We start from the raw sequence: 26,513 nt of genomic DNA, 5'->3' as shown, positions 1-26,513 counted from the left end.
CCCTGGAACAGGGACCAGAGCCCTGTTCCGTGCCAGAAACAGCTCATTGCTTCTCCTTTCACGACACACTGTGCTCCCGTGGTCAGCAGCAATGGAGTTGGTGTGCTCACTCTCATCTTTCCCACACTTCTGGGCTGTCAGAGGAACTTCAGGCTCCCCTGCAACCCTGCCTGGCTCTGGCTTATCAGGGATTTGGGACTGACTTCTCTGTGTCTATTCTTAGGTGTTAGAAGCCAGCACTTACCCCAGTTTCACAAAAACTCCTCACAGTTTAAAAGCTTTCCATCACAATTGGTCCAGGGTGGCTGGCTGGAGGGAAGCCTGCTCTGTATTTAGCTCAGAGAGGATTTGCTGAGCTCTGGGTGTTGTAGCAGGACTGCTGCTGGCAGGCTCTGGACTGCTCCTAGCACAGGACAGCGTTCTGGAGCAGTGGCATCCCTTGAACAGCACTGAGGAAGAGATTTGCTGTCCAATTCACTTTGTTCTTGCTGTGAATGTTTGCCCTTGTTTCCTTATGCTCTCAGTCTTACAGGAGAGCATCCTTTTGGATTTTGACACAGGCTGTGCACATCCTGAGTGCCTTGAGGCATGAGGGGTCTGACTGTCCCCTAAAATAACCCAAAATCCTTTTTAAAAGAATCTAAAGGTTGGTAGATAAGGTGGGTAACTAGTGAAGCCTACACATTACTGAAAACCGTGTTTCCTTTCACTGGAGGATCACAGGATAATGCAAAGCTGTGGATTAAACAGGACGGAGAGTTTTGCTGAAGAGAGAACTGCCCTGGCCCCACTGTATGCACTAATGACATGGCACAAGAAATAACACGAAAAAGAACAAAACTCCACCAGCTCCCGTTTCAGATGGAGCAGAACCAGAACCTCCCATTAAAGCAGGAACACGGGGCTGTTTTTAACCAGCTCCACAAACCATTGTGTGCAGCCCTCGCACATCCATTGAGCACAGTGCGCAATTACAAGCCAAAAGCTGCTGGTGTCTCACTTGAACCAGGGAAAAGCTTCCAGGGAACAACAGGGCTCTGATAATGAGAGGTTTTGGGATGAGGGTTGAAATGGAAAGAGGGAACTCTTCAGGTGTGGCCAGCCTGAAGTGTCAGCGGCAGCTCTTTCACACAGCTCTCGTTTGCCAGGTGACAAATGTGGGCAGCAGCACGAGAACCTCGAGCTGTGACACAAAAGAATTAATTCTCTGTGGCCAGTGAAAGCAGCTGGGCTCCTGCTGTTGCTGTTTTTTCTCTCGGCCTCGGCAGGGTAAGGCACGTTCTGCAGTGCAGATTGCTCTGGCTGAAGGCATTGAGACCCGGAGGCAGTGACCTGGGCTGGACAGACAAAACTCACCTCCTGCTTGTCTGCAGGGAGTCACTGATCCAGCTTTGCCTGGAACATACCCCCAAAGCAGCTGTGGCTCAGGGAGTGCCTGAAAAATTTTAGCATGATGGATGATTTTTTTTTTTTTTTCCCTGCCAAACAGGACAAGGAAAGCCTTTTAGAGGAAAAAATCCTTGCCAGGAAGTCTTTTTGATGCTTTAAAATTTTTTTCTCAGGTACTCCTAGCAAGGCCACATTGTATTTCTATAGGAAGGTACCATTATGTATACAACAGCCCTGCAAACAACCGGGGCTGCAGCAGGGATGACTCACTGCTCCATCACTGTGTGAGCATCCTGACATCTCTACATGCAAATTGTTACTGTCAGGCTCATATTTGAATTTGTGTGAGGCTCACACAGAGCTGTGGACACAGACCCTGACCCGTGAGGGCTGCTGGGGGTGCAGCTGCAATGGCCACTCGCACAGGAGAGTTTTGTTCTCTGCCTGAGAATTGTTTCACCCCCAAATGAAAAATTAGCAGAGCAGATAACTAAAGGAGTGTTGCACCTTTGCAGCTGGACAGTGAAGGGCTGGGTGGAAGTGTTTCTGTGGGCTCCTGCCCCACTCCTGACCTGCAGCCAGGCGGGTGTTGCTGTTGAGGGTCCTGCTGCCATCTGCCAGAGAGCCTAAAGCACTAACCTGAATCCAGCTGATGGCCTCGTGGATCACATCCAAAGCTCTTTAGCTCACAGTCAGGGCTCTGAATAGGTGCATGCAAATGTTTATGGATACCCTGGATTGATGAGGATCTCTAGCTCATCCAGGGCACCCGCAAATACTTCCATGAAGGTATTCAGGGTGGGAAAACACTTTTGAATACCTCAAATAAGCGAGAAGCCTTGGAGGGCCTGGGGATTGCAAACCCCCTCTGTGTTCCTTCCACAAGCACCAGTGAGCACAGTAATTACTCCGTGGTGTGTGATGGAGAGGAGGCAGCTCATCCCTCAGTGCCAAAGCTCTGTGTGCAGCCTGGCCCCGCTGGGGCAGTGAATGGAGGTGCTGCCCTCCCAGTGACAGGAGCTGTCCCCTGCCCCTGGGAACAACAAGGAGCCCTTGTGATGTGCCAACTGTTGCAACTACACACATTTATCTGTCTCCAGCAGATGATACCACCAACATATCTCCAAATCAAAACCGTGGAGCTGCTTTCCTGGCTGCCCTTGCTCTGTGCGTGGGTTGTAAGCTGTTCAGGGCAGCTTTGGCTTCTTGCTGGGAACATTTGCTCAGCTTTGGCTGAAAGGAATCCTGCTGCTTCCACCATCTCTTGCCAAACTTGCACTGGTGCTGGGCTGTTTGAAGGCAGAGCATCCCTCTCCTGACACAAACAGTGGGGCAGTTTGGACCTCCCCAGGTCTCCAGGGCTATAGCCCATCTCCAACCACACTGAGGAAGACGAGAAGCATAAGATTTCTTCAGAGGAATTTTTTATTGCAGCTTCCTACACTGTCCTTCCTCAACTCTTTGTTCATTGTGTTGACTTAATTCACCTTTGGCCTTGCAGAGCTAAAGCCCTGAATGTTTTGGTGTCAGGGATCCCTGGTCAGTCACAAGGGCAGTGATCTGCCTGCTCCAAATAGGCTGAGTGACGACTCCTGCGTGTGGCTGTTGATCTTCTCTAATTGCTGAGCGTCAGCAGCCACATCAGGCTGTCTGAGATGACGGGGGGAGACTCTGTAATCCCTGCAAATTCTCCTCTCACCTGAACCTTTTGCGTTCTTGGTTCAGATTTGCTGACCTTCTGTGAAGAGCTTTCAGAGGATAAAAGCAGCATTAATGGTTTGAGGGTCTCAGACCTCAGCAAAGGCATCTGCTGCCTGTGATACTGCTGGGAGCTGCTGGTGCTGTGTCTCAGTGCTCAGCACTGCAGGGTGTACCCTGGGACCAGATTATGCATTAGAGGAGAACTGGGAGAGAGACTTATTCTGGAATACACACTGCTTCCAAACTCCTCTGGATCCTGCTGCAATGGAAGGGCCTGTCTCCACGCTGTGCCTGAGGACTTGCTACATAAAACACTGCAAAGGGCTCAGTATCGCTGAAAATCCACCTGAGCTGGGAAAAGCCCCCCTCTCCAGGAGCTGCAGTTGTTCTCGTAGGATTGTGAAACAAGAGTGGTCAAACAGTGTCAGCAAGTGTGGCCTGCCCATCATCCCAGAATACCCAGGCTTCCAGGACGTCAAGGTTTGTATGCCAAAACTCTCCTTGCAATATATGGTGTCTGCTACCTATTCTTCTGCAGGATGAATAGTTCCCTTATGTTCTGAAAAGCTGATGTTTGATATGATAATAAAGTCCGAGCTGTGGTTGGGTGTAGAAAAACTTAACTTGAAAGGCTTTTATTCTGCTGCCTTTTAAAAGCTTATTATTATTTTTAGGTAGATTTTGTTTTTAAACCATTTAAAAAAGTTTGAGTTAGGAAGGCTGCTTTGGTCAGATTTAAGTGTTCAATTACCTAACTTATTCCAAAAGTACAACCACTCTAGGCAGGGACATCAGATTTGCTGGGTCCCCTCCAGAATGAAGTGTGATGGAATAGTGGGAGATCAAAACCTTGATTGCTTTTCAGTTTACATGGCATGTCCAACCCACTATTCCTCATTTGAGCTCAATGTTGCTCATTCATTACGAGCAGGCAGCATGCCAGGGGCTGATGATGGAGTGCCCTACTGAGACATTGCTGGGCTCTCAAACCAGATTTGTGGCTGGACCCTTAGCAAGGATCTAGACTTAATTACAGATTGTCAAAAACTGCATGAGTGATGGGGTTTGGGTTTTTTTTTTAATACCAAAGGCATTGTCAGGCGTAATAAATGATTGCAAAATGTTCCACGACCCCGCTGTGGCTGTCATCTACATACAGTATAGTCTTTCTTTTTATTGATTAGAAACAGTAATATAATATAAAACAGCTCTTCTCTCAAGGTTTTCAGAGAAAAAGCCATGGTCTGGCCAAACTTGCTGTACAGAAACCAGCTGTTGCTCCTGGTAGCTTGAGACAGGCCAGGGTGTCCTGGAGTGACAAGGAGGTGAGAAAGGTGGGAATGGCAGAGCAGGGACTTTGAAAACCCTGAGGACATTAAACTGTGCAAAGGCAACTTTTTACATGGTGAGTTTCTGCCAAAATTCTATCTCCCAGTCAACAAAAGGACTCATCACATGGATGTTCCCCTGAAATCAACTTGAAGGTGCCCAAGTGTATCAGTGGGGGCTGGACCAGATCTTTCTTTACTATTTAAATAATTTGAGTATTAATTTGGCTGGTTAGAAAGGAGAGAGGCATTCTGCAATGGGAAAGGAGGAGAAAAAATTATGCATATCGATGATGATGATGATGATGATGATAATAATAAACTGCATAGTTTAAAGATGTAGAAATATCTTGAATGTGAAAATTGCTATTCTTGGAAAAATATACTGAATTCAGCAATTACCTGGGATTAAAGAAAGGGGTTTGGGGGGAATGAATCTCTTAGAAGTAGGATCAAGTTTTGCCTTGGGAAACTGCAGCTACAAACTAATGGGATTTGAAAAAGATAAACCTAAAGTTCTTTTAATACAGACAAGTGAGAAATGGTTTTAAAAAGTTAGATTTTCACAGAGGCAACACAGAATTGTGGCAGTACATCACAGTCTGGAGGTAAAAATTCTCAGCATTAACCTCTCAGCCCACTGGATTTCTGTTCCAGAGAGGGATTGGTACCAAGCTGCTTGGTCTTTAGGCAATTTGGATTAAGAATCAAAAACACTGTCTAACAGCTGTTTATTGTATGGAACCTTATGCCTTAGATTCTATTTCTATTGAGGCCAACAGATTTTAATTCAGATTTCCTTCTTCCTTTCTGCCCCCAACCCTGCCTCTCCCTTCCCCTCTATTTAAAACAGTTATCAAAAAGTTATTTGGGAAATCCTGCCTTCAACCAAATTTTCCAGGATCTGGAAAGAGGGAAGACCTCCTCACCACAAGTCAGTAATTTCCCGAGGAGAGGCTCCTTAGCCCATTGCCTGGGGGGCTCCTCAGGGGGCTGCTTGAAATGCCAGCAGCCCACCAGCCCTGGCTTCCAGGACAAACCTTTGCAGGAGTATTTCAACGAGAGGCTGATGGAGCTGGGGAACCACCAGAGGTGCACCAGGAAGACAAAGGGGTTTTCAGAGAAGAGCCAGAGCCCGTTCCTCAGGGGTTCCCAGCGCAGGAGCAGCTGCAGCGCCGTGCTGCTGGTGAGCCATGGCCAGGAGCACCAGGAGCCCTGCAGCTCAGAAAACCAGCACAGCAAGGCAGGCAGCGAGTGCCAGGCTCAAAAGGAAATCCAGAGTGTCCTAAAGCTCTACACTGGTGACTTCTTGGACCTTCTGACAATGCACATCGCTGCTCCTCTGGAAGCATTTGTGCAGAAGAAGTGATTCTGGAGCTGGTGGGAGATTTTTGTGCCGTGCTAGAACCCAGGAAGGGTTGTTCCTGTTTAGCACCATTCTGATTTTAGCTCATATGTATCAGTCCCCTCTGATGCAGAAACGTGCTTATTTTGGGATTGTTCTTGATTAACATTGCATATATTTGTTTTCAAGTATTTCCTGGAAAGAATCAGCATGATTGAACCATAGGTGCAGCTTATAGCAGTGCTCTAAATACGTGTGTGTATTACTAGAATACTTAAATTGCCTTTAAAACAGGTGATTAGTGTCAGAGCAGTAGCTTGTCTCCTGCTGTGAAGTTTGTGCTAATTAATCTGAAGAAAGACTGTTGTATTCTGCCTCGTTATTTTGCTTCTTTTTAGCCTCTTGCTTTTATCATGTCACTGTGGCCCAAATCATTTATGTTCTTACTGTGACTTATTTCTGACACAGATGCAAAGAGTTGATGAGAAATTACTGATTTTTCACTCATTGGCACCTGTAATCATGAGATGGATCACTGCAAGAGTCTGATGCATGAAGAAATAAACACAGAAGATCTACTTTTAAATATGATCAGCCATTATGGTTTTATTTGCAGACTCAAAACCCCTTGTTTCAAAAACCACAAGAGCAAAGAGGAAAAAAATGCTAGATCTAAGTTAGAATGATGGAATTAAGCATGAAAGAAGGCTCCTTCCCTCTTTCTTACTGTAAATACAAGAACCACATAGTGAATTCCTAATGTAATCTGAACTTCAAACTGTTTATTGTATTTTAATGTTTATCATGGTCATGTAAGTATAAAATGTCAGCTGCAGCTGAATGTTTTTACTATGGGAAATGTCAATGTTTAATTCCACAGTGAATAGCAGACCCAAAATGAGGCAATGAATTTAAGCTTCCAGAAAGATCTATTACTGCCTGTGGTATCATCAGCAATAAATTCCTCATTATAGTTGTGGTTTGAGTTGATGTTTCTCTCTTTGCTTTCAGACTGGTTTTAATGTGAGTTAACAAGCAAACCATGCCCCTGGCTACACCTAATCCCTTCCACTGCTGGCTCCTCCCCAATGCTTTTCTCTCCTTGTTCCTCTCATTTCTTCAGCCCTGCTGAAACTCACCCCAAGGTGTGTCTTGTCCCTTCTGCAGGTCACATTTTCCTTCTTCCCAACACCTATTTGCAGAAATATTTCTTCTGCATTGCCTCCTCAGCTCTTGGGACCCATATTTGTGTTTTTCAGGCTGTGAAGGTATGAGGAAAGGGGAGGGCAGATTGAGGAACTTCTCACATCCCTCTGCCACTTCCCTCAGGAAACAACCAAGAGTTTTCTCCCCAGAAAAGGGAAGGGAAACATAAAAGACTCATTCCACATCCTTTTCCCCATCCTGGGATCAAGATAATCTAAGGGAACTGAGATGGGATACTGAGAGCTCTCAGTCTTTTGTGTGTGGGAGAAATAAATATTTAGGCTAAATGAATTTTTCTGAATTCCCAATTGCCTTCCTGCTGCAAATGGAGGGAGCAGCCAATTAGGTGAGATTTCCCCTGCAGGAAAATATTTTTATTTTTATATTTTAGGATTTAAATGAAAGTCTGAAACTCATAATGTATTAGCAGATGCCATTGAAGAGATGCATCTGGTTTTCATTGTGAGTTTGCCAGAGGTTAGTTTCTCCTCTAGGAGTGGATGCATAATAATAACATGGTATTATGTGAGGGCATAATAATAACAGTGCATGAGGGGAAAGGAACAGTATTAATGGGATACAGGCAACCTTAATTCTTTCATTTCTTAAACATGTGGCTTTGCACACTTGAATGTGTCCTTTTGAAGTCTGGTTTTGCAAGTCATTTCCGATCTACAAGCTTTTCAGAAAAGGGAAACTGCCTGCCTTTTTGCTCCTGATATTTTAATGACTGTCACACTGCAGTAACTCCAGATTAGCAGGTCTGGAGCATCCTGAGCCTCTCTGCAGACCTCTGCCATTTAAATTAACAGAGGTGTGTGGAGACTTGCACTGTTAGGGTGTGACTGACATTTGCTGACAGCAAAGGAAAACAAAGATTCCTTAAGCAAAAAAAAATAGCATCAGTAAACTGTAATTAAAAAGAAACTAGAAAACCAGGTATTTTCTTCACTAAAAGAGTGGTGAGACATTGGAATGGGCTGCCCAGGGAGGGTGGTGGAGTCCCTGGAAGTGTTCCAGAAATGACTTAAAGCTATGGTTTAATGGACAAGGTTGTGTTTGGTCAAACGTTTGACCTGATGGACCTGATGATCTTGGAAGTCTTTTCCAACCTTAATGATTCTGTGGTTCTGTGATTTACCCAAGCATCTGTAAATGGGCTATTCAAGCTGCTCAGCCTCCTGGCAGTTCCTCTTCTCCACTCAAGACAATTCAGATCATCAGTTTTTAACAGGCCATATTTAAATTTTATTTTTCACTTTTACTGAATAACAAATGTGAAGCAGAATTTCAAATCCCCAAAAAATAGGCTCTGTCTTGGCAGAAACTTGTAGTGTTCCCTCCCCCAGAAGAACCCCATAGACCTGAAATTTCACAGTCAGGCCCATTTATGGTATTTTTCATCTGTAAAGCACCCCAAGGAATTAAAAAAAAAAGCTGACATGCCTTTTAAATTGGATTTTCTTCAAAATAGTGTCATGACTTTCCTCTGAGAAGCTGTGCATCCCATGTCAGAGATAGTGGAACAGTCTAAGAAGACTGGATCCCCCAGGAGGGAACATATCTAGATGTTGCTGCACAGAAAAGACATGAAGTTACAGAGAGAAAAAAACCCAACAAAACACCAAGAGCTGCTAAGGGGAGAAATAAAATTTCATCTCACAGCCTCTCAGAGTGTTAAAACCTTGTGAAAAAAATGGCTTGGGTTTGTTTGGAAAGTGATAATATGCATGACCTGAATTTATATAGTTTATTACCTTGGGTTTTACTGAGTTTAGCTGTTGGATGTAGCTGCTTCTTTCATGCAGATAATCTGTTTTCTCAATGTTCTTCCGTGAAACTTGATGCAGACACTGCTTGCCATTAGTAGTCTCATAAAAATATTCTTTATGCCTCTTTGAAAAATACTTCTTTCTCCTCTTAAAGAAAAAGCAGTGCATCACCACTTTCCTGCTGGTGCTTTTGCAGCCAACTCTTTATCTCTGTTTTAGATCTACCTGTGTGGAACAGTGCACAGCACCCCTGGCTGGTTGTTGTTTTCCTTCTGTAAATAAATTCTCTCTGTCTGACTGGAGCTTAGGCAAAGTAGGGCCTCATAAATCAGGCAAAAGCTGAATTTCAGAAGCAGAGCTCATGCTTTTTGAAGCCCCTGCTGTGATTTTGTCTCTGAATTTACCCCCGAGGCTGCAAAACTTGCCCTGGCTGATGGTGCAGATGGGGAGGAGAGGGTGGGAGGCAGGGGAGGGAAGGAGGTCTCAGGGGAAACACAACCTGAGGAGAACCAGAAGCTGCACAAAGTGAGGTACGACCTCAGGTTGGTTTGTGGTTCCCTCTACCCCCATGTGAAGATGTGGTGGGACAGAAAACACAAACCAGGTGAAGCCACAAAGGCCCCCAGGAAGAGATGGGCTGCACCCCACTCTCACTGCAACCATCTTCAGGATCCAAAGGACCTGAGGAATCTGATTAGGTGCCTCATTAAAGCAAAACATATAGTTTTCATGTATTTAAATTAAGGAATTTATTAAAAAAAAAAGCCAAAAAACCCAATCAAAACAGTGGTTTGATCTAAATACAGCAGCACTGTGACATTACTAGGACATTATGTACGAAGAATCCAAGCAGCCATAGAACACAGAAGCCTTTATCTTCAGTAACAATCTCAAAATGAAACTAGCTTCATCAAACAATGTTTAAGATCTCCCTGGAAAGAGAAACAAAACCAAACAGACCCTCCCCACCCCTAACCCTTTGGATATTAGAATGACTTTTTTTTTATACAATATCAACAGCCACTAGCTCTTCTAATTGAGAACACTTGCTTTAATTTATTACAAAAATGATCTGTTGACTCAGTTATGAAAGACAACTTTTAACATTGCTTTAGAAGTGTCTGCTCCTCTTATAGACTACAGTATTAGAAGTGCTTTAAAACATTTACTCCTGGATATGCTTTTGAAATTCAATCAGAAGGATATTCTGTGTGTGTTTATATACCAAATATGATTTTTAATTTTTAAAGCAGGTGAAAAGACTAACCCTAATATGAAACTGCAATTTTACAATTTAATTATTAGTCAGATATGGGCAACCACATGATAGTTCATGAAATCTTTAGGTCTATCTACATTGCTCAGAAACACAAAATAAAGTTTTTACAGCTTTCAGCTTCAAAAGGCTAAAATGTTCAGTCTTTTAGAAGAGTGTCCAGTGTTTAAAAGAAATGGAATTAAGGGAGACCGCATTCAATACACATGAAACAACTCGTTTGAGCTCGCTAATTAACATATCCAACAGCTGCATGTGGGGTGATGAGAAAGGAAAACACATTTGCCATCCCGCCACCACCTGAGATGTTTCTTCTCTGGGAGTGAATCTTCTCCATGGGACTGCTCCAGAAAACCTGGAGTTCCCCTGTGGAGCCCACCGACCCCAGGCATGTTGTCTCTTTTGCTCCCAGACCCAGTCTGCCTCAGATCCATCCTTGGGGCTTCACACAGCCCCTCACTCAATGGGTACCTAGGGAATCCTCTGCAGGCTTGGCCAAAAAGTTGAACCAATGAATGTTATTTTGTTCCCTTCTTCATAACTGTTTATCTCCCTTCTGAAAACAGAGGAAATGTTTTCATGTGAATGCCACAATTACTGGCCAGCTCTTCAGCAAGAAATGAGTACTTAAACATTTGCACTGTCACCTCTTTGTCTGCTGGAGATGTCTTACAGAAGTGCAGTTTGTTCTGTTTCAGTATCTCTAAGGAACTAAGACAAACCAATAATAAAAAGAGTCCTAGTTTAGGAGAGTCGTCTCACTAGTCATGTAAATAAAGAGCAGCTACACTAAGCCTATTTCATTTAAATATTAATACAAAGAATTGATACTGATCTGGTTTATGCCCAGACTCCAAAGTGCTTTCCATTGACAGACAGAGAGCATCCCTCCATGTTTGGGAATGGGAAAACAAAATTTCACAGAGGTTTGCCCAGGGCAGTGAAGAAAAACACAGTCAGAATAGGAATACAAACCATCACTCCTGGCTCCAGTATATAAAGCAAGGAGAATACATATGTGCCAGCAGTAATATTCATGTTAATGAATAGGCAGCAATCTGTTTAAAATTGTTTCTTTCATAAAGCCCATTTGTCAGTACAGCAGCTTAGCTGATCCAACTGCAGCAGATTGTATTTGTATTATCACAGAGACATTTGGGGGAGGTCAGCCCATATTACTGTAGCATATTGTTGGCTTTCAGCTTCTTTGATGAAATTCTGAACCAATTTCTTTATCTTTTTGGGTTTTGCATTTAGGCAAAGACAATTATTACCAGCCAGCACTCCAACATTATTTAGTATAAAAGGAAGTGTGTCCTGCCCAGCACACAAAAGAGGAGTTGTTTTAAATTGATGCAAAATTTCTCTAAACTTCAGCATGAGGATGTTTGTAATTATTCTCCTTAGTCTAAATCTTTAGTAGTATTTTAAGTTAAAGATCATATTTGTGAAAGGCTTGACAACTCTGGAATCTCCTGATTTCCATGATGCCGCTGAACAGACTGATTCTTCCAGAATTCACTGCCAAATGAACCTCCCTGCAGCCTGAGACAGACTGGGACCGTCCTTGGTCAGGAAAGCCTTTAAATATGGACTTCAAGAGCTCCTGAAGGCGTCCACATGATACAAGATGGTCCACATAGAGACACATGGGATGTTCTTCCAAAAAATCCACTCTTTCCAAAGACTGTATGGGAAATGCCTGACCAGTGATCTTCTCTGCACTGAGTAACTTAAGTGAATATGACAAATATTAACTGAACAAAATGATGATCACAACTGACTGTGGAACAGGGGTTAAAACATCCACATCTTGCTCATGGTGGAGCCAGTTCCTGCAGCCACCTGTTCCACGGACGTTGGTGAGATGCAGCAGCTGTGCTGCAGGGTTGTGCATTTATTGCTTTTCCAGAAAAGCCTGTGCAGGGAGCTCCTGACTGAGGCTGGGTGATGCTGTCCATGCAGGCTGGGGGGAATTCCTACTTGCCTCATCCAGCTGTCCCCTCTGACCCCCCAGAGGGACAACGTTGTCTTTGTGCCGTGGGCCAGACCCTTGTGCGTGCAGTTCCCCGGCCACTGAAGGAACTCTGACCAACACATGATGACCCCAAGGAAGATTGTGCACTACCAGCTGCCACTGCACCCAGAATATTCACACACTGTGAACTTTACACACTGTCCTCCAGAGCTCACAGCTTCTGCATCTTCCTCATCTTGACTGTGATTTTACCACTAATGCAGGTTGGTTTCCTGTTGGTTTTTTCATTTGAGTCATGGCCACTGAAAAAGATCAGCTGGATTTGAAATGTGAATAAAGAATTCAAGCTGGATCCTGAGGTTTGGGTGAATGACCTTAAGAATCAGTGTCCTCACATTAGGTGCTTTACTGGGTCAGCCAAGTTTGATTCCTAGCGCTGATGACACTCTCAGCCACGGTTTCTGGGGTGACTGCAAATTGAGGTGGTATCAAGCTGTGTTTATGGAGAGCTGTTATGTCTCTGAACTGGCAGGAACCAGGAGTCCCTAATGAGCAGGGCCAGGTGAACGCTGCGATATTGAATTCTGCAGCTCCCTAACACTCAGTTTGAACAGCACTACCTGTTTGGTTTGATTATCTTCACACCTCTCTGAGCTTCACAAGCAGGTTTTTGTTCAGAAACAACATCTGAGTCATGGCCATTCTTGTGAAAAACCTGTTTTTAGATAATCCAGGTCAAGAGTGCACATCTAAGAGTTTGTTATTTTTTTCCTTCATTATTCTGTTGTTTAAAAAAAGCCTCTCATCCAACAGTGGCAAAAAATGCTACAAGACTCAAGTGAACCTTGAGACACTGCAGAAAATGAATAGCAAACACCTGACTCATGAAAGTCTGTCAACTAATTAGTGTTCATCAGACTACTCAACAAAGATTTAAAAATAAAAGGCATGCTTGCATAATTCAGGATCAGATTGCAAAAGATTACTGATTCTTAAAAAGAGCTAATTTTGCTCATCTATCTATTTAAAACAAACAACCAGATCTGAGCATATGCTTTTTTTTTTTTTTTTTGAAAGAGTTTGGATGGTAACTGAAGCAGAGATAGAGAAAATAAATCAGTCTGGAAAGCTATTACAGAACTACTCCTTTCTACTACTTTGTTATGTGCAAACCCATCTCAAAATTCACCTGGAATCAAAATGCTCAAAATCTCATTGCAAATGCTCTCCAAGGTTGTATGATGAAAATATAAGGGTTTTTTTCAGAGTTCCTAGTGTTTTTAATTTGACTCCACGGAGCCAATGGCCAAATGCCTGTGGAAGCCTGGCTGTGCAGGGCACTGCCTTGACAGGGCTTCAGCCCTGAGTTCTGGGCACAAATTGTACCTGGTTACACAATGAACGTGCAAGGACTATGCTCCTACTCCAGCTTTGAGTGTAAGGCAAGCTGAAAAAATTAAAAAACAAAAAAAATCCCAACAAAAACAAGAAGCAATAAAAAAAGAAATCCTGCAGGTTTTGTTGTTGTAGGCAAACTGTGACAAGAAGATCCCTAGGACTGGTCATTAGGATTTTAAATCTTCCAGGGCTCGGTGCTGGAAAGTTCTGCTGCCCCATCATGGTAATACTGTTTGTAGTTTGTCAGACAGGACAGAAACACTCAAGGGATGTGGCAGGAAACCTCCCTCTACTGGTGGTGTTTTCTGTCTCTCCCCTTCCTCTCTCACTGCTCCAAGGAGGTGGGATTCAGAGGGGCTCCATCCCAGGCTCGATGCCTTCAGGTGCACATAAAGCACCCTTTTTCTGTGCCACCTCGAGAATTCAGGATATCCAACCCTAGCATAATGTCCTCCAGGTATCCAAGGAGAAAGAGTGCTCTCATCCTTCCAGGACTTTGCACTGTCCCTAAATCCCCACTGCCAGGCTCCTAGAGCTGCTGAGTGAGGACTGTCCTCACTGAAAGGCGAGCAGGACAAGGCACAAGTGCTGTCATTCACTCCTGTCCCTAAAACGTCATCCACCACTAATTAAGCCTGGTAGCATCTAAAAAGTGTAAGACCAGCTATAATCAACATTTGCAATTTGTTCACCAGCTTTCAGTAAGGGATTTACTGGTATTTCTCAATACTGGAGATGGTAAAGAATGAAAATTTTAGTCTTCACACGCCAAATTAGCAACATCTCTAAAATCCTGCATCTTCTATAAGATCTTCAATGCCAGAATCTGACATGGGAGAATGGCTGAAACCTCATCTCCCTGTCTTGACTTTTCTCTGTCAGCTGCTCTATGCAAGTCCCTGTTCTGTCTCTCTGTCTCACAACTCCAAGCTGCTTTACTTTGCCATTTCTGTGTGTTTTGCACTCAGGGATTTGCCACTACTAACCTTCATCTTCTTCCCCCTCAGCACTGGCCACACAGAACATACACATGGCAGTTTAATGTGTTTCGGCTATAGACTCCCACTGGAACATCTCTTCCTTGGACCCTGCAGTAGCTCACTACTGGCTAACAGAATTTTAGACACACCAGGGTGGCTTTCAGATGTTCCTGATGACCTAAAGGTTTAAAAAAATCAGTATAGTCTAGCCAACATTGTAAAGAGTATGGGGAACCAATACACTCTATAGAACACTTTGGGCTGTAGAGATCCTGCCTGCAGCTGGGGGCACAAAGGTTTTCCAATTCCTGTGGAAGGGAAGGAACCATATTTTTGATCAGGTATTCTTAACAATAATAATGAAATACTTGAGAAAAGCATGACTCTGATGCCTGAGGTACTGCTAGTGATCCTGCCTGATCCTGCTCATCCTGGTGGGGACAGAGTTTTTGTCAGTGGTTAAAGAATCCTGGACAAAGAATGTTGGAGCTGGAAGTGGGAGTTATTATTTCATACTGGCATTTTATTCAGTTGGGGATCTAACTGGGTGGATGTGTCAGGGGATGCTTGCATGACACATAGAAGTATTTTAAGTGCAGGGACAGCCTGTAAGTTCTGCTACTGCCCAAAAGCAGCTCAGATCCCACTCTGAATCTCCACAGCTCAGCTCTACAAAGCTGTCACAAATCTTTATGGCTGGCACAAACCAGACTGCTGAACTTCTCTCCTGCTGCCTCTTTGATATGGGCAGCTGTGGCAAGACCTTGGGTTTTTGACTGCAGCATGGAGAATACTTTGAGTTTTGCTCTCATTTCAGCAGGTGCAGGTTTGAAGTCCTAGAAAAATAAATGGACATTTGCTTTCCTGGTCACTTCTCCCTCAGCTTTGTTCCATCTGTTGTTAGAAACAGCACAACCACTAGTGAAGGAAAAGAGATTAAAACAGGGCTCCCTTTCTAACTAAAAGGCCTTTGATGGAATAACAACGTAAGTGCAAATCTCAGCTGTGCTGGTCCCAAGACATCACAAACCTTCAGTATAGCAAGTAGCATTCTTGAATGCATCCAAATCTTGTCTTTTAGCATTTAATGCGAGACATTACAAACTAATGAAGAGGAGAAATGTATGCAGTGTTGCTGTAAACCAAATATACAGATGTAAAATAATTAAGAAAAAACTGTTCCATAAAAATGCATGTCAATAAACCCCCGTCTGATAAAGTGATTTATGAAGAATTTTCTAGAATTGCTAAAAAGAATGATTTCTCGTTTGAGGCTCTGGAAGTCTTGAGTCACATTTTGTTTCTTTTAAAAAAATGTCTTAAAACACATGGCTTTACAACTGCTGCTTGGAAAATATACACCTCCAAAGTCTGACTTTCATTTAAATACAAATGTACAAAATGTAAACTGAGACAATAGAGAAATTTACAAAACTTTTCTTTAAAAATAATAAAGACAAAATTCAGTTCTAGTATGATGCTATTTAAATACGTGCAAGTAGTCATGTTCATTGAATTTCTATTGCAATGTTCTAAAGAGACAAATTTGATTCACACAGTCTTGAGTGCCACCTCCAAAAACAGACCTGAGTGGAAATTTCTTCTTAAAATGTGAGGCTCCACTGGAAGGAATGGATAGAAAATCTCCATTTTGGGAGATCCAGATTTTCTTTTTTTCACTCGATGGTGGAGGCTCTCTCATCCACAGAAGCTCCAGAGATTATAGTGGAAGGATGCAACATGTTGTTTCATAGGACTGAGCTGGAACTAGCTGCTTCCAGTGGAGTTTGAACTTACGTGATTTGAATTTAAGTGATGATTTAAACTGGCCTTTGAATTTGGAGAACTCTTTGAATTGTTCTGATGCTGTAGGAAGAGGAAGAAAAAGAGAATTAGATTCCCATAATATGCCATGGTTTTATTTTTAATCCAACATTGCTCATTTTATGGTACTGACTGGACTGCAAGATTGTTGTTTAAAGATCTTCAGATGCAACATATTCTTCACTTTCTTACCTGTAGTCTCTCTAGGTCAGCAGAACCATGGCAGTTCTCGAGGAACGCAGCAAAGAAGATTCACTTGAGCTCCAGGAGCCAAATCAATTCACTGCAAAATGTCAGTATCTGCTAAATCTGACTAATACAGAGGATACCTGCCAATGCTCAGGCATTTAACTCTACAGAAACAGACCAATCTAAGAATGTTATTAACATTTGCAAGTGGTGCCATGGTGCCTCATGAAAGCTGCACATCACATTTTTATCTGGGTTTCTCTCTATTGTCTTGCTTTCCTGCCACAACTACCTCCCTCAAAATGCATTTGCCCTTTTTTCTTTAAACACATAAATCAAGGATTTTCACAAGGAGCTTCTCAAAACCATTGAACAGTTTCAAAAGGCATTTCAGCATAGCACTGAAAAATAGGTTGGGTAAGAAGTTTTCAACTGCTGGAAACAAAACTCACAAGCAACACTGGAACAGCTGGTGGCAAAAAATATCAAACAAGGTAGATGAAAAACTTGAGATATGGAGGTAAATGTGAAATCCAGCCCTTTCTAAGATGCACTGCCTTTCTCCTAGCAGAAATATCACCAGAACAGGGCTGTGAAAGTAGGCAGTTTCCTGGTCTTAGTCATAAAAGGTCTCACCTGTCGCTTAAATATTCTCTGTAGCAATCCTTTCTTGGGTGGCTCTGGGGGGTAGCTTTTGTTTAGGTCTGGTGAAATAGTACCATTTGGTCCAAATACATTCAGCTCCTTGAAGCACTCTGTTTCTATCATCTAGTGGAATACAGTGAGAGAGAGAGAAAAATAGAATTATTCATCTGCACTAAATAAATTCTAGTAGTGTTAGGTTCTTCAAAGTCAGCAGTGTGTGAGGAGAGTTAACAGCTGGATTCCTGCTGTTGTCTGTAGAGGGCAAATAGAGTGTATGAAAAGCAGAGGCTGAGTCTGCTCTGCGTGATTGCACATCAGACTTGTCAGAAGCTGCCCCACAAGACTTTCTGTTCTTTCCTTTAGCACTGCAGAGAATACCAGTCAAAGACAGGCACTCTCACAAAATCCCAGTTATTAGCACCCCTCTGCCCAAGTGGATCTGCTGTTTGATGCAGAGCTAGATTCTGAAATCCACAGTTGGCTGTGTTTTGATGTCAAACAGAAACAAAGACCCAGATATGGAAATGCTGCAGTTAACTGCTGCAGCTGGGACTGACTGCAGACAATGGGTGACAGCAGGGTCACCAGTGGAGGATCCTTCTATTAAGGATTTCCAACTGTACCACAGAAGGTGCTGAGAGCTGTGGAAACACCTCTGTAGAAATCCAGGAGGAGGAAGTACAGTAGGAGCCTTGCCAATTTACACAAATACACAGAGCCAACAGATACAGTCACCTGAAGCTGACATCTGTGGTACATTACAGATCTTGAAAGAGGCCATTCGTAACTCATGAAAGCATTAGAGTCTGGCAAGTTATCCAGTAGCTATATATTACTGGAAACATAGAGTTCCTCTTAAACCATCTGTGTTATGGGGTTTATTGCAGTAATTTTGCTATGATACATCCTTACCTCATTTTGCCATGGAATAGACACTGATCCTGTGGAAAACTTGGAATAGAAATCATCATCTGTTTGGTCCAGGTTAACTCCTTTCACTGTGGAGAATTGCTCAATGTCTAACACATCCTTGCAGTACACTGCTCTGGGCTATGTCAGCAGAAAAAAAAAAAGGAGAAATGACAAGAGGAAAAATATTTTTGAGTCGGACCATGTGCTTTCATTCACAGATTCAGTCAAGTGAGAATGTCTAACAAGTGTGTGTCTGCATCCTCCTTCTCCAGACTCCCTCTGCCCGCATGTTTATCATCAAAGGCTGGCTTTACTTTGAGCACATTAAGCTTCCTATTCTGAAGTCCTCAAAGCATCAGTCAAAGTGGGTTTTAGTCATCCATGTACCATCTGGTTAAGAGGTGAGAGGAAAAGGACAGAAAGAGCCAGAAAAGAAAAATGGAACCCTTCAGTAGTCTTTTCATTTAGAGAGGGAACAACAGAAAACCAGAATGTTTAGAGTGGTGCACTGAAGAGAGTTCTGAAAAGAGGCCTCAGATGGAAGTGCCCTCCTGTCCAGATAGCTGTGGAGTTTGCAGCTTAAAAATTTAAAGGAATGCAACCTAATTGCTAAAGAAAACAGGAGGTTTGGCATTTCTCCATTGTTTTTATTAATAGCTCAGCTGCTGGAAGCTGTCCAGAATTACCTCTATTAACTCTTTTAACTTGGCTGCACTTCTTCAAAAAAAAAACAGTCAAATGGCTTTGCCTTTTTGAACTACTTAATTTTCTGGTATGACAGAGACAAAACTCTTTGCAGTGATGCAACTTTCAGCTCATATTCCAGCAGCCAACCCCAGGGAGCAGAAAGACTCATCTGTGGCTACCTATCACAGGCAGTGTGTGTGCCCAGAGATTTCCCTGCACAGCCACCCTTTGATGTGCAGGGATAATTGAGGGGTGCCTTGTGGGGCCAGCCAGAGCTTCTGAACCCCAGAACATGTGGGATCCTGCTGCCTATCCGTGGTACCAGGACTGCACTGCCCAGGGTCCAACAGTGAACTACTTTATTTATCTAGTTCTGAGCGCTGTGACCAGACAAATTGACTTAATTCCTGACAGAAGTCCTATTTGCTGAAGGCTGTATCCCTCTGCATTCCTGACTGCTGCAATCCACAACATTTTTGTGGAGATGGAGTAATGTAGAAGAGGATGGAGAGACATGGTCTGGATAACAACCTCTGCCACTGGCTATATAGCTTTGGGTGATTCAGCTGACTTCAGTAAAGACTGGGAGATCTGTGGATGAAGTGCCAAATAAATTGAATTAGGGGCAGCTCTTGAGCCCACAATAAACAGCCATAAAAATTTATGTGCATTTGCTTTTGTAAATATGTCCCCAAGAGGTGCCTTCTAGGCCTTACGTTCCACAGTTTTTATGCACTCTGGCAGATCCCAAATTTGAGCCCAGAATTTTATAATTTTCTACATCAGAAAGAAATAGTAGCTTGTCTCTTATTTCTTCCCACTAAAGCAGGTCGTACAGACTAATTGGCAGGAATAACTAGGCCACATAGTAAAATGTAAAGCAAAACCAGAGCAACTAAAGTAAACTTTTGTAGTGTTCAAACCACTTTGGTTTGGTTGAGCTTGCAGCAAGGGGAATGGGAGCTGCCAAGATGTTACTTTCCTTAATATGTTAAAATGGCAGTGTTTACTTAGAACCATATGGGGACTTTAAGGATAGAAGCTCCAGCCAGAAAGAGAGCCCTGCAGGAGGGAAATAATCAGATAACTCTGTGCACTGGGCTAGAAACCGATACCACAAAAGGGTGGAAAAAGTTTTGTTGTTGCCAATGCAACAAAGACTTTCAGTATGTGTGAGCCTGGTGTGTAAATCTGGGTAAGGACTCAGTGTTGGGTTCCATGCCCCATGAACACCAAAAAGCTCCAAATGCTCTCTCAGGTCCAAGTCACCTTCTCTGCTTGAGGTGACACTTGATAGCTGAGCCTGTAGCAAACCACTGTTCTCATGATGAGCCAGTTCCACAGAGCTCTGGACTTTGTATTTCTGGTTTTGCCTCTATAAAGCTGTATGCACACATGTGGCTTTCACTGCTGATTGTCCCAAGCACCACCTGGTTCTGAGCACACTTACTTTCGCAGTAATACCGTGGACAAAGGAATACAAAGACTCCCAGTGCCTTCAGTGCTGTACAGGAAGGCTATGGCAAAAGGAGTGGGAATGGATCAAGCCTCAGGTTACCAGCCTGCACCCACATGCGCAAAGAGCCCTCTCTCCTCTTCCTCCCAGCCTCCCCACTCCAGCCCTGCCACTTTCCACACCTTCCTGGGGTAACTACCCATGCAGACAGCGATGACAGCCCTGAGAGAGAGAAGCTATTTTAGAAACAAACCTCTTAAAAGCGGCCACTGGGGGTTCTTGCTATTGTACTTACATCAGGCACAAAGGGAGGATCCAGCATTCCTGCTTCTAACCGCTTGAAATTCATGCTCTTGAAAAAGGGGTGTCTCTTCACTTCTGCTGCACCTTCCCCTTGACATCCCAGCCGCTGCTTCACATCTTTGGTGAGGAGCTGAAACGTGCCAACAAGAATGGTGAGGGTGTCAGAAGAGCAAGAGCTCCACAAAGGTATTTTTATCTCCACACTTGTTTTTAAGTGTGCCCATAGGGAAGTACAGAGGGGAGTTGCAACTGCTGTTACTTAAAAGCTGAAGCTAAATGGATTAGGACTGCATTGTTCTACATTCTGGTGAAATCCTCAGAAAATCACCTGCTGTAAAGTATTTACAGTCATAACAGAGACCATTTATTTTGCTTGCTTTCAGTGAACACTTTCAAGAGAAGGTCTGACATACCCTAGCAACATATAAATTGCACATTCATAAGTTCCGTGTGTTTTGCCTCAGTTCTTTTGTTTTTGCTTTTTATGTTTGCAAGAATAATTTTCCCTCAGAAGAACAGGTGCTTGGGAAAAATCAGAAATACCAAACTGTATTTCCCTCACCCACTGCACTACATTCCATGACATGGAATCATGCCTCACATGACACATTGAACCAAGCCTTTACAGCCATGGGCTTATCTCTGCTGAGCTCAAGGGAAGTTCCATCCACAGAACCTGTGCCCAGTGGTTATCCTCAGCTCTGCCTTGTTTGTTTTCAGAGGGGCAGTGCACAACCTCTACCTGCTACAGCAAGTCCTGCCTGTTCCTGGGTACCCATAAAGGTGCAATGCCCACCAACTGAACTCAGCGTCTTTGGTCTATCAGATAAGCAAGAGAACAGAAACACCGTGATATTTACAGGGAAAACTCTACAGCACCTCCCAGTGCAAGGGAGCTGGAGAGGGACCTCGGATAAGGGCATGTCACTAATAGACAAAGGGGAATGACTTTAAACTGAAGGAGAGCAGGTTTAGATGGGATATGAGGAAGAAATTCTTCCCTGAGGGTGGGGAGGCCCTGGCACAGGTTGCCCAGAGAAGCTGTGGCTGCCCCTGGATGTGCCGAGCTCCAGGTCGAAAAGGGCTTGGAGCAACCTGTTGCAGTGGAAGGTGTCCCTGCCCACGGCAGAGGTTAGCCCGGACGGTGTTTAGCATCCCTTCCCCACAAGCCTTCCTGCGAGCCCATCGGGGATCCTGAGCCTCTCGGGCGGTGCCGCCGGGAGGCAGCAGAGGAAAGGGCAGCGCGGCGGGCCCGGGCGGCGATCGCTGCCAGGGGAAGGGGCCGGGAGCGGGGCCGGGGGCTTCTCCCGGGGCCCGGGGGATTGGGAAGGCTCCGCAGCTGGCCACTGTTTGCTGGCTCCAGTTTGCTGGCCCGCAGTGGGGCCGAGAGCAGCCCCCGGCCCTGCCCGAGCGGGCTGTGCACCGTGAGGGCACCGAGGGCATCAGCAAAGGCCAGCGGGGCTCGGCACCAGGCGGGGCACGGGCCAGGCTGGGCTCTCTGAGCCCGGACAGGCACCGGGCCCGCGGGAGCACCCTCGGGAGAGACCCCGGGACCTTCCCAGCTGTGGGCGGTGGGATGTAAACACCTTTGGGAAGGCTGGGGAGGAGTCCTGTGTTTCTCGGGTGCCAGGCAGGCTCTCCGCTGGGGCAAGGCTGCCAGGAGATGCTGCTTGTGTGCCCATCTCGGGGTCTGTGTGCCCATCTCGGGGTGTGTGTGCCCAGGTATGCCTAGCTCAGGGTGTGTGTGCCCATCTCGGGGTGTGTGTGCCCATCTCGGGGTGTGTGTGCCCTGCTCAGGGTGTGTGTGCCCATCTCGGGGTGTGTGTGCCCAGCTCAGGGTCTGTGTGCCCAGCTCAGGGCTGGTGTGCCCCAGCACGTACTGCCTGGGCCGCTGCCTCAGCCACCGAGGCAGCAGCCCAGCTCAGCTACCTCATCTCAGTGAGGGGGAACTTAAATTGTTTGTTGCTAATGTCATGTTGTTCTCCTTCCTCTGGTGCCTGGCTAGAGCTGGGGTTTCTTGTCCTTATCAGGGATTTACAGTGTCACAGCTCTAGGCTTCTCTGAACGCTCTGCTATCTCTGGGCACTTCTACCATCTGGGCAATGGTGGTTTTCATATCTGACTTCCAACAGCCACCTCAGTTCTGCTTCTGTGTTGCCAGGGCTGTCATTTCCAGCCTGAGATGGCAAATGGCTTTGGCAATCCGTGTGCCCCATGGGCACTGAGGCCACCCTCCAGCCAGGTCTGAGCAAGCTGCAGTGGCAGCAGACAAGCCACAAATGGTGGTGAAAGGGTTTGTAGACATAAGAGTTTTCTGCTCAGGTCTTTCTGCCTCAGCAGCAGCAGCAGCAACAGCAGGAGACTGAATGGTCAGAGGAACGGGTTTAAACACTGCTGTTGGCCACAGTAGCAACTTTCAGCTTCGAAATATCCCTTTCTTCCCCATTCTTTCCTCATGCTGTCTAGGTGGTGACATCTGGGCTGACAGATCACAAGTGGCAGATCCATAAATGTAAAAGGACTTGAGGAAACATCTGTATGCCTCGCCATACTCTGAGCAGAGAGATTCACATGATACTGTACCACATCCATCTGGCTCACTGCAAAAGACCTGTCTCAGAGCACTTCTCTGCACTTTGCTTTCCCTACTAGAAGGAAAGAGGGATGCTTTGCTTTCAAATAATTACATTAGACTTTGAGTTCTCATAGTCCTGAGACTAGGACTTTTTGTTGTGAGGGATTTTGGGGTTTTTTGTTTTTTTAAGTCCAGTTTTATGCCCTAGTCTATTTGAAGATGGTCACTTTGGAATTTCCAGTCAGAATCAGGCTTGCTCTATTCTGGCTGGGCAAAGAAAAGCTCTTTTAATCTTTTATTCTCATGTCAATAGGACTTTCCTGACAGTTGGAAAGAAGAAGCTGAAAGCAGAAAGATCATTTTTAGTGGCTCTGATATACTTTTGGAAATGACACCTTGGACCTTTCAGGAACAGCTGAGGAGCAAGTGGCAGTAGGAAGGGATAGATTTGGACATGCTTGGAGATGACACAGGAGACCTCTGCAGTCTCTGCTCTCAAAGTCAGCTCTGAAGGGATGAAAAGGGGGTTATTTCTCATCTCTGCAGTCTGGATTCTGGACTAAGTGGGGAGACCAAGCTGATCTGTGAATTTGCCCTTGTCAGGCTGTAAGATGTTTGGAGTGTGCGGTCAGAGAAAAGGGTAGCTGAGGACAGAATAAGGCTGCCTGGGGATTCCTGGGTTCCTCCATGACAAACAAGGGAGTATTCAGTAACTTCAGAGGCAAGAAGGAAGTTTCTGGAGCATGAATGCCATTGGTTGTGGGTGGCTGGCCAGTGCTGGCTGAAAGACACAAAAGGGAGCAGGCCACTGGGAATAGGCTGGGACTGAAAGAACACAGAAAGGAGAGGATTCTCCTGCAAAATCCTGCTGCAGGGGAGCAGCTGCCAGTCTCTTGAGAGTCCCAGGAGAATCACAATGGAGAAAAATGTAAGAAATAAATGGAATTTGGAAAGCTGTAGATGCAGACAAATCTAGAGATAGCAACAGGTGAAACCAGACATTCTTCCTGGCTTCTGTTGTGGATATCAAGACATAGCATGGACTAGAATATTTTCCAGAAGGGAGAATCCTTCCTTTCACCAAGGAACAATAAGTCTTTTACCATTTCCTGCAGTCCCAGAAGGTTTCTGCAATAGTAGACTCATGCAAGAGCCTGAAATATGTATCCCATTTGGGAATCTGACATGGAAAAGAAAATGGAGATAACAACAGTATGTCATAACTCATCTCTACACTTTTGTTTAATTCAGCTTCAAAGGGTTCATTTAATATGAATAGAGAAAACAAAAGCAACTCCATCAGGCTGATGACAAGCCCTCCTGGGACAGCAGTGCAAGGGACCCCATTGAACATAATTTAAATGTAATTCTACAGTAGAGCCTGCAGATAATTCACAGTTTTAAATCTGGAGATGGCCTGGGCCACCCAACCATGCATGAAGTTAATGCCAAACAGCAGAGCTGTGTGTTCTGGTAAAAAAGGCTCCAGTTGACATTTAGGGTTTAGTCTACAGGGTTCATGGGCAGAGCATGACTAGAACAGCACTTTCAAAGAGAGTCTTGAGTAGCAGCAGTGAAGTTCCATCAAGATCTTATATAAAGAGCTCTCTGATACTTTCATGTCACTCATTTGCTCCCCATTGGGGATTCAAACTCTGCAATGTCTGAGATTTTTTTCCGTGACTTTGTTTTGCTTCCTTTACAAAAAGAAAAAAACTGTTGTGAGGATTGCTAAAAAAAGCCAAAAGTCCCCAAAGAGCTGTTTTATCTTCATGTGATCAGTCAGTTCATATCCAGATCATACCATGTAATAAATAATTCCAAGTTCAAAGACATTAGTCCTAAAATTATAGGAGTAAGGAAAACAAAATTGCCACTCATGAAAAGAGACAAGGGGAATGGTAAAACCATTTCCATTGACCCAGCTGATCAAGCAGTTTAAGAAATCACCTAGCTAAAGTTCAGTCCTGACACTAAAGTAAACATATTATTTTAAGCAATTTTTTAGAGAATAGAAAAGCAATACTATGGTCAATTACTAAATGAGAGAAGAGAGATGAAAGAGCAGTTATCCTTGGGCACTGATAAACTTTAAGGTGTCATAATGTTGATTTCCATGGGATGAAAGCAGAAAGGAGGGATGGCAGCAGGCAGGAGTGGATGTATGATGACAGAGCTCCTGATGGTAAGTAAGTAACAGGAGAAATTGCTTTTAAGGAAAACAGAACCCATTATCTTTTAATTGGGGGGGGCACTTTGAAAAGGGAATGGAGATCAGAAACATGGAACAGCTGAGGCTGGAAGCCACATATGGACATGGTCTAGTCCAATCCCTCTGCTCAAAGCAGAGTTTCCTAGGGCAGGCTGTTCCAAACCTTGTCCAGCTGGGCTTTGGGTATCTCCAAGTGTGGAGACTACACAGCCCCTCTGGGCAACCTCTCCCACTGTTTGGCTATTCTCACCATGGAAAAATGTTTCCTAATGTTCAGAGGGAACTGAACTGCTCCTGTGCCTCAGTTTGTTTCCCTTGTTTCCTGTCCTACTAGGGGACACCAAACCAAGCATTTAGCTCTGCCTTCTTTACACCCTCCCATCAGAGGTCCCTTGTGTAGGGTAAAACAGGAGCTGCAGGGAGAAAAGGCATCAGGGAAGAGAAGTCTGTGGGAAATGCAGACAAGCAGGGCACTGACAGAGTGACAGAAGAGCACAGGAATGTGGGCCCATCCAACATTGCTGACTTGAAGGCACTTCAAGTCACATCTTTTGATGCATGACTGCACTTGTAGGGAAAACACGCGTGTACATCAGTGAAGCACGAGGCATAACAACAACAAACATGGAGCATTTCCTAGAAAGACTGGAGTTTTTTCACAGAAAAAACACACCAGGAGCAGCTATGTTATATGGGAACTATGGGTTGGGGAGCTTCCCAGAAAGCCAGCTGCCCCTGTTCCTAATTATTTGTTATTCATCTCTGTTTCAGTCCAAAATGAGGTCTCATTTATGGGAAATTGCTTACAAAATGAAACATGGAAGTATGGGATGGATAATGATTAATAGGAGCTATGATACATGCCTGCAAAAATGCCAAAGGGCACAAACATCCAGGAGGGGAAGGCTGATGTGGGGTGACACTAGAAGGTTTTCCTATGAGTAAATTAATAAAGACAATATATTTTCTGGTGGTGATGCTGTTAGCTCATGAAGTAAGCTCTGAAGAGAATGTTGGGCAACATGGTGGGAAACATTTTCTCACTCCTGCCCTGAAGAGTCCATTATGGGAAAGCCTTTTGTGTTGTGTGTTTGAGAAGGCTCAAGTTTCATTTATGTACTGCAACTTTTTGCTTGATTTTGCAGATATGATGGTACTTTATTACTCTTTTGTTTCCTTGTTTAGATGCTGATGCAAAGCAACAAAGGTCTGGCTTTCAATATAAAAAGCAAAAAGAATTTGAGAAAATATGTTTGAATATTTTTTTTTAAAAACATCACTTGATAAAATAAATTACTTTTGGATGGGAAACCACAAATGCCATCTAACTCACTATC

At 44.2% G+C, this 26,513-nt stretch overlaps 1 protein-coding gene across 2 annotated transcripts in view; it reads right to left on the bottom strand.

Annotated features, from left to right (window-relative positions):
- Window positions 1-9,471: 9,471 nt before the first annotated feature.
- The window catches only part of GRK5 (G protein-coupled receptor kinase 5), a 154,189-nt gene continuing 137,147 nt past the window's right edge, over window positions 9,472-26,513 (bottom strand). For both annotated transcript variants that reach the window (XM_015633438.3, XM_015633439.2), the window contains 4 exons: window positions 20,382-20,519; window positions 17,944-18,081; window positions 17,023-17,154; window positions 9,472-16,239 (listed from right to left, as the gene is read on the bottom strand). In XM_015633438.3, coding sequence (XP_015488924.1) covers window positions 16,141-16,239; window positions 17,023-17,154; window positions 17,944-18,081; window positions 20,382-20,519 — 507 coding nt within the window. In that variant the 3' untranslated portion in view covers window positions 9,472-16,140. The remainder of the gene's footprint in view (window positions 16,240-17,022; window positions 17,155-17,943; window positions 18,082-20,381; window positions 20,520-26,513) is intronic.

The sequence above is a fragment of the Parus major genome, chromosome 6 (assembly GCF_001522545.3).
Source record: "Parus major isolate Abel chromosome 6, Parus_major1.1, whole genome shotgun sequence".
In the NCBI taxonomy this organism is placed as follows: domain Eukaryota; kingdom Metazoa; phylum Chordata; class Aves; order Passeriformes; family Paridae; genus Parus; species Parus major.
This window is presented reverse-complemented; position numbering and strand designations above follow the sequence as displayed.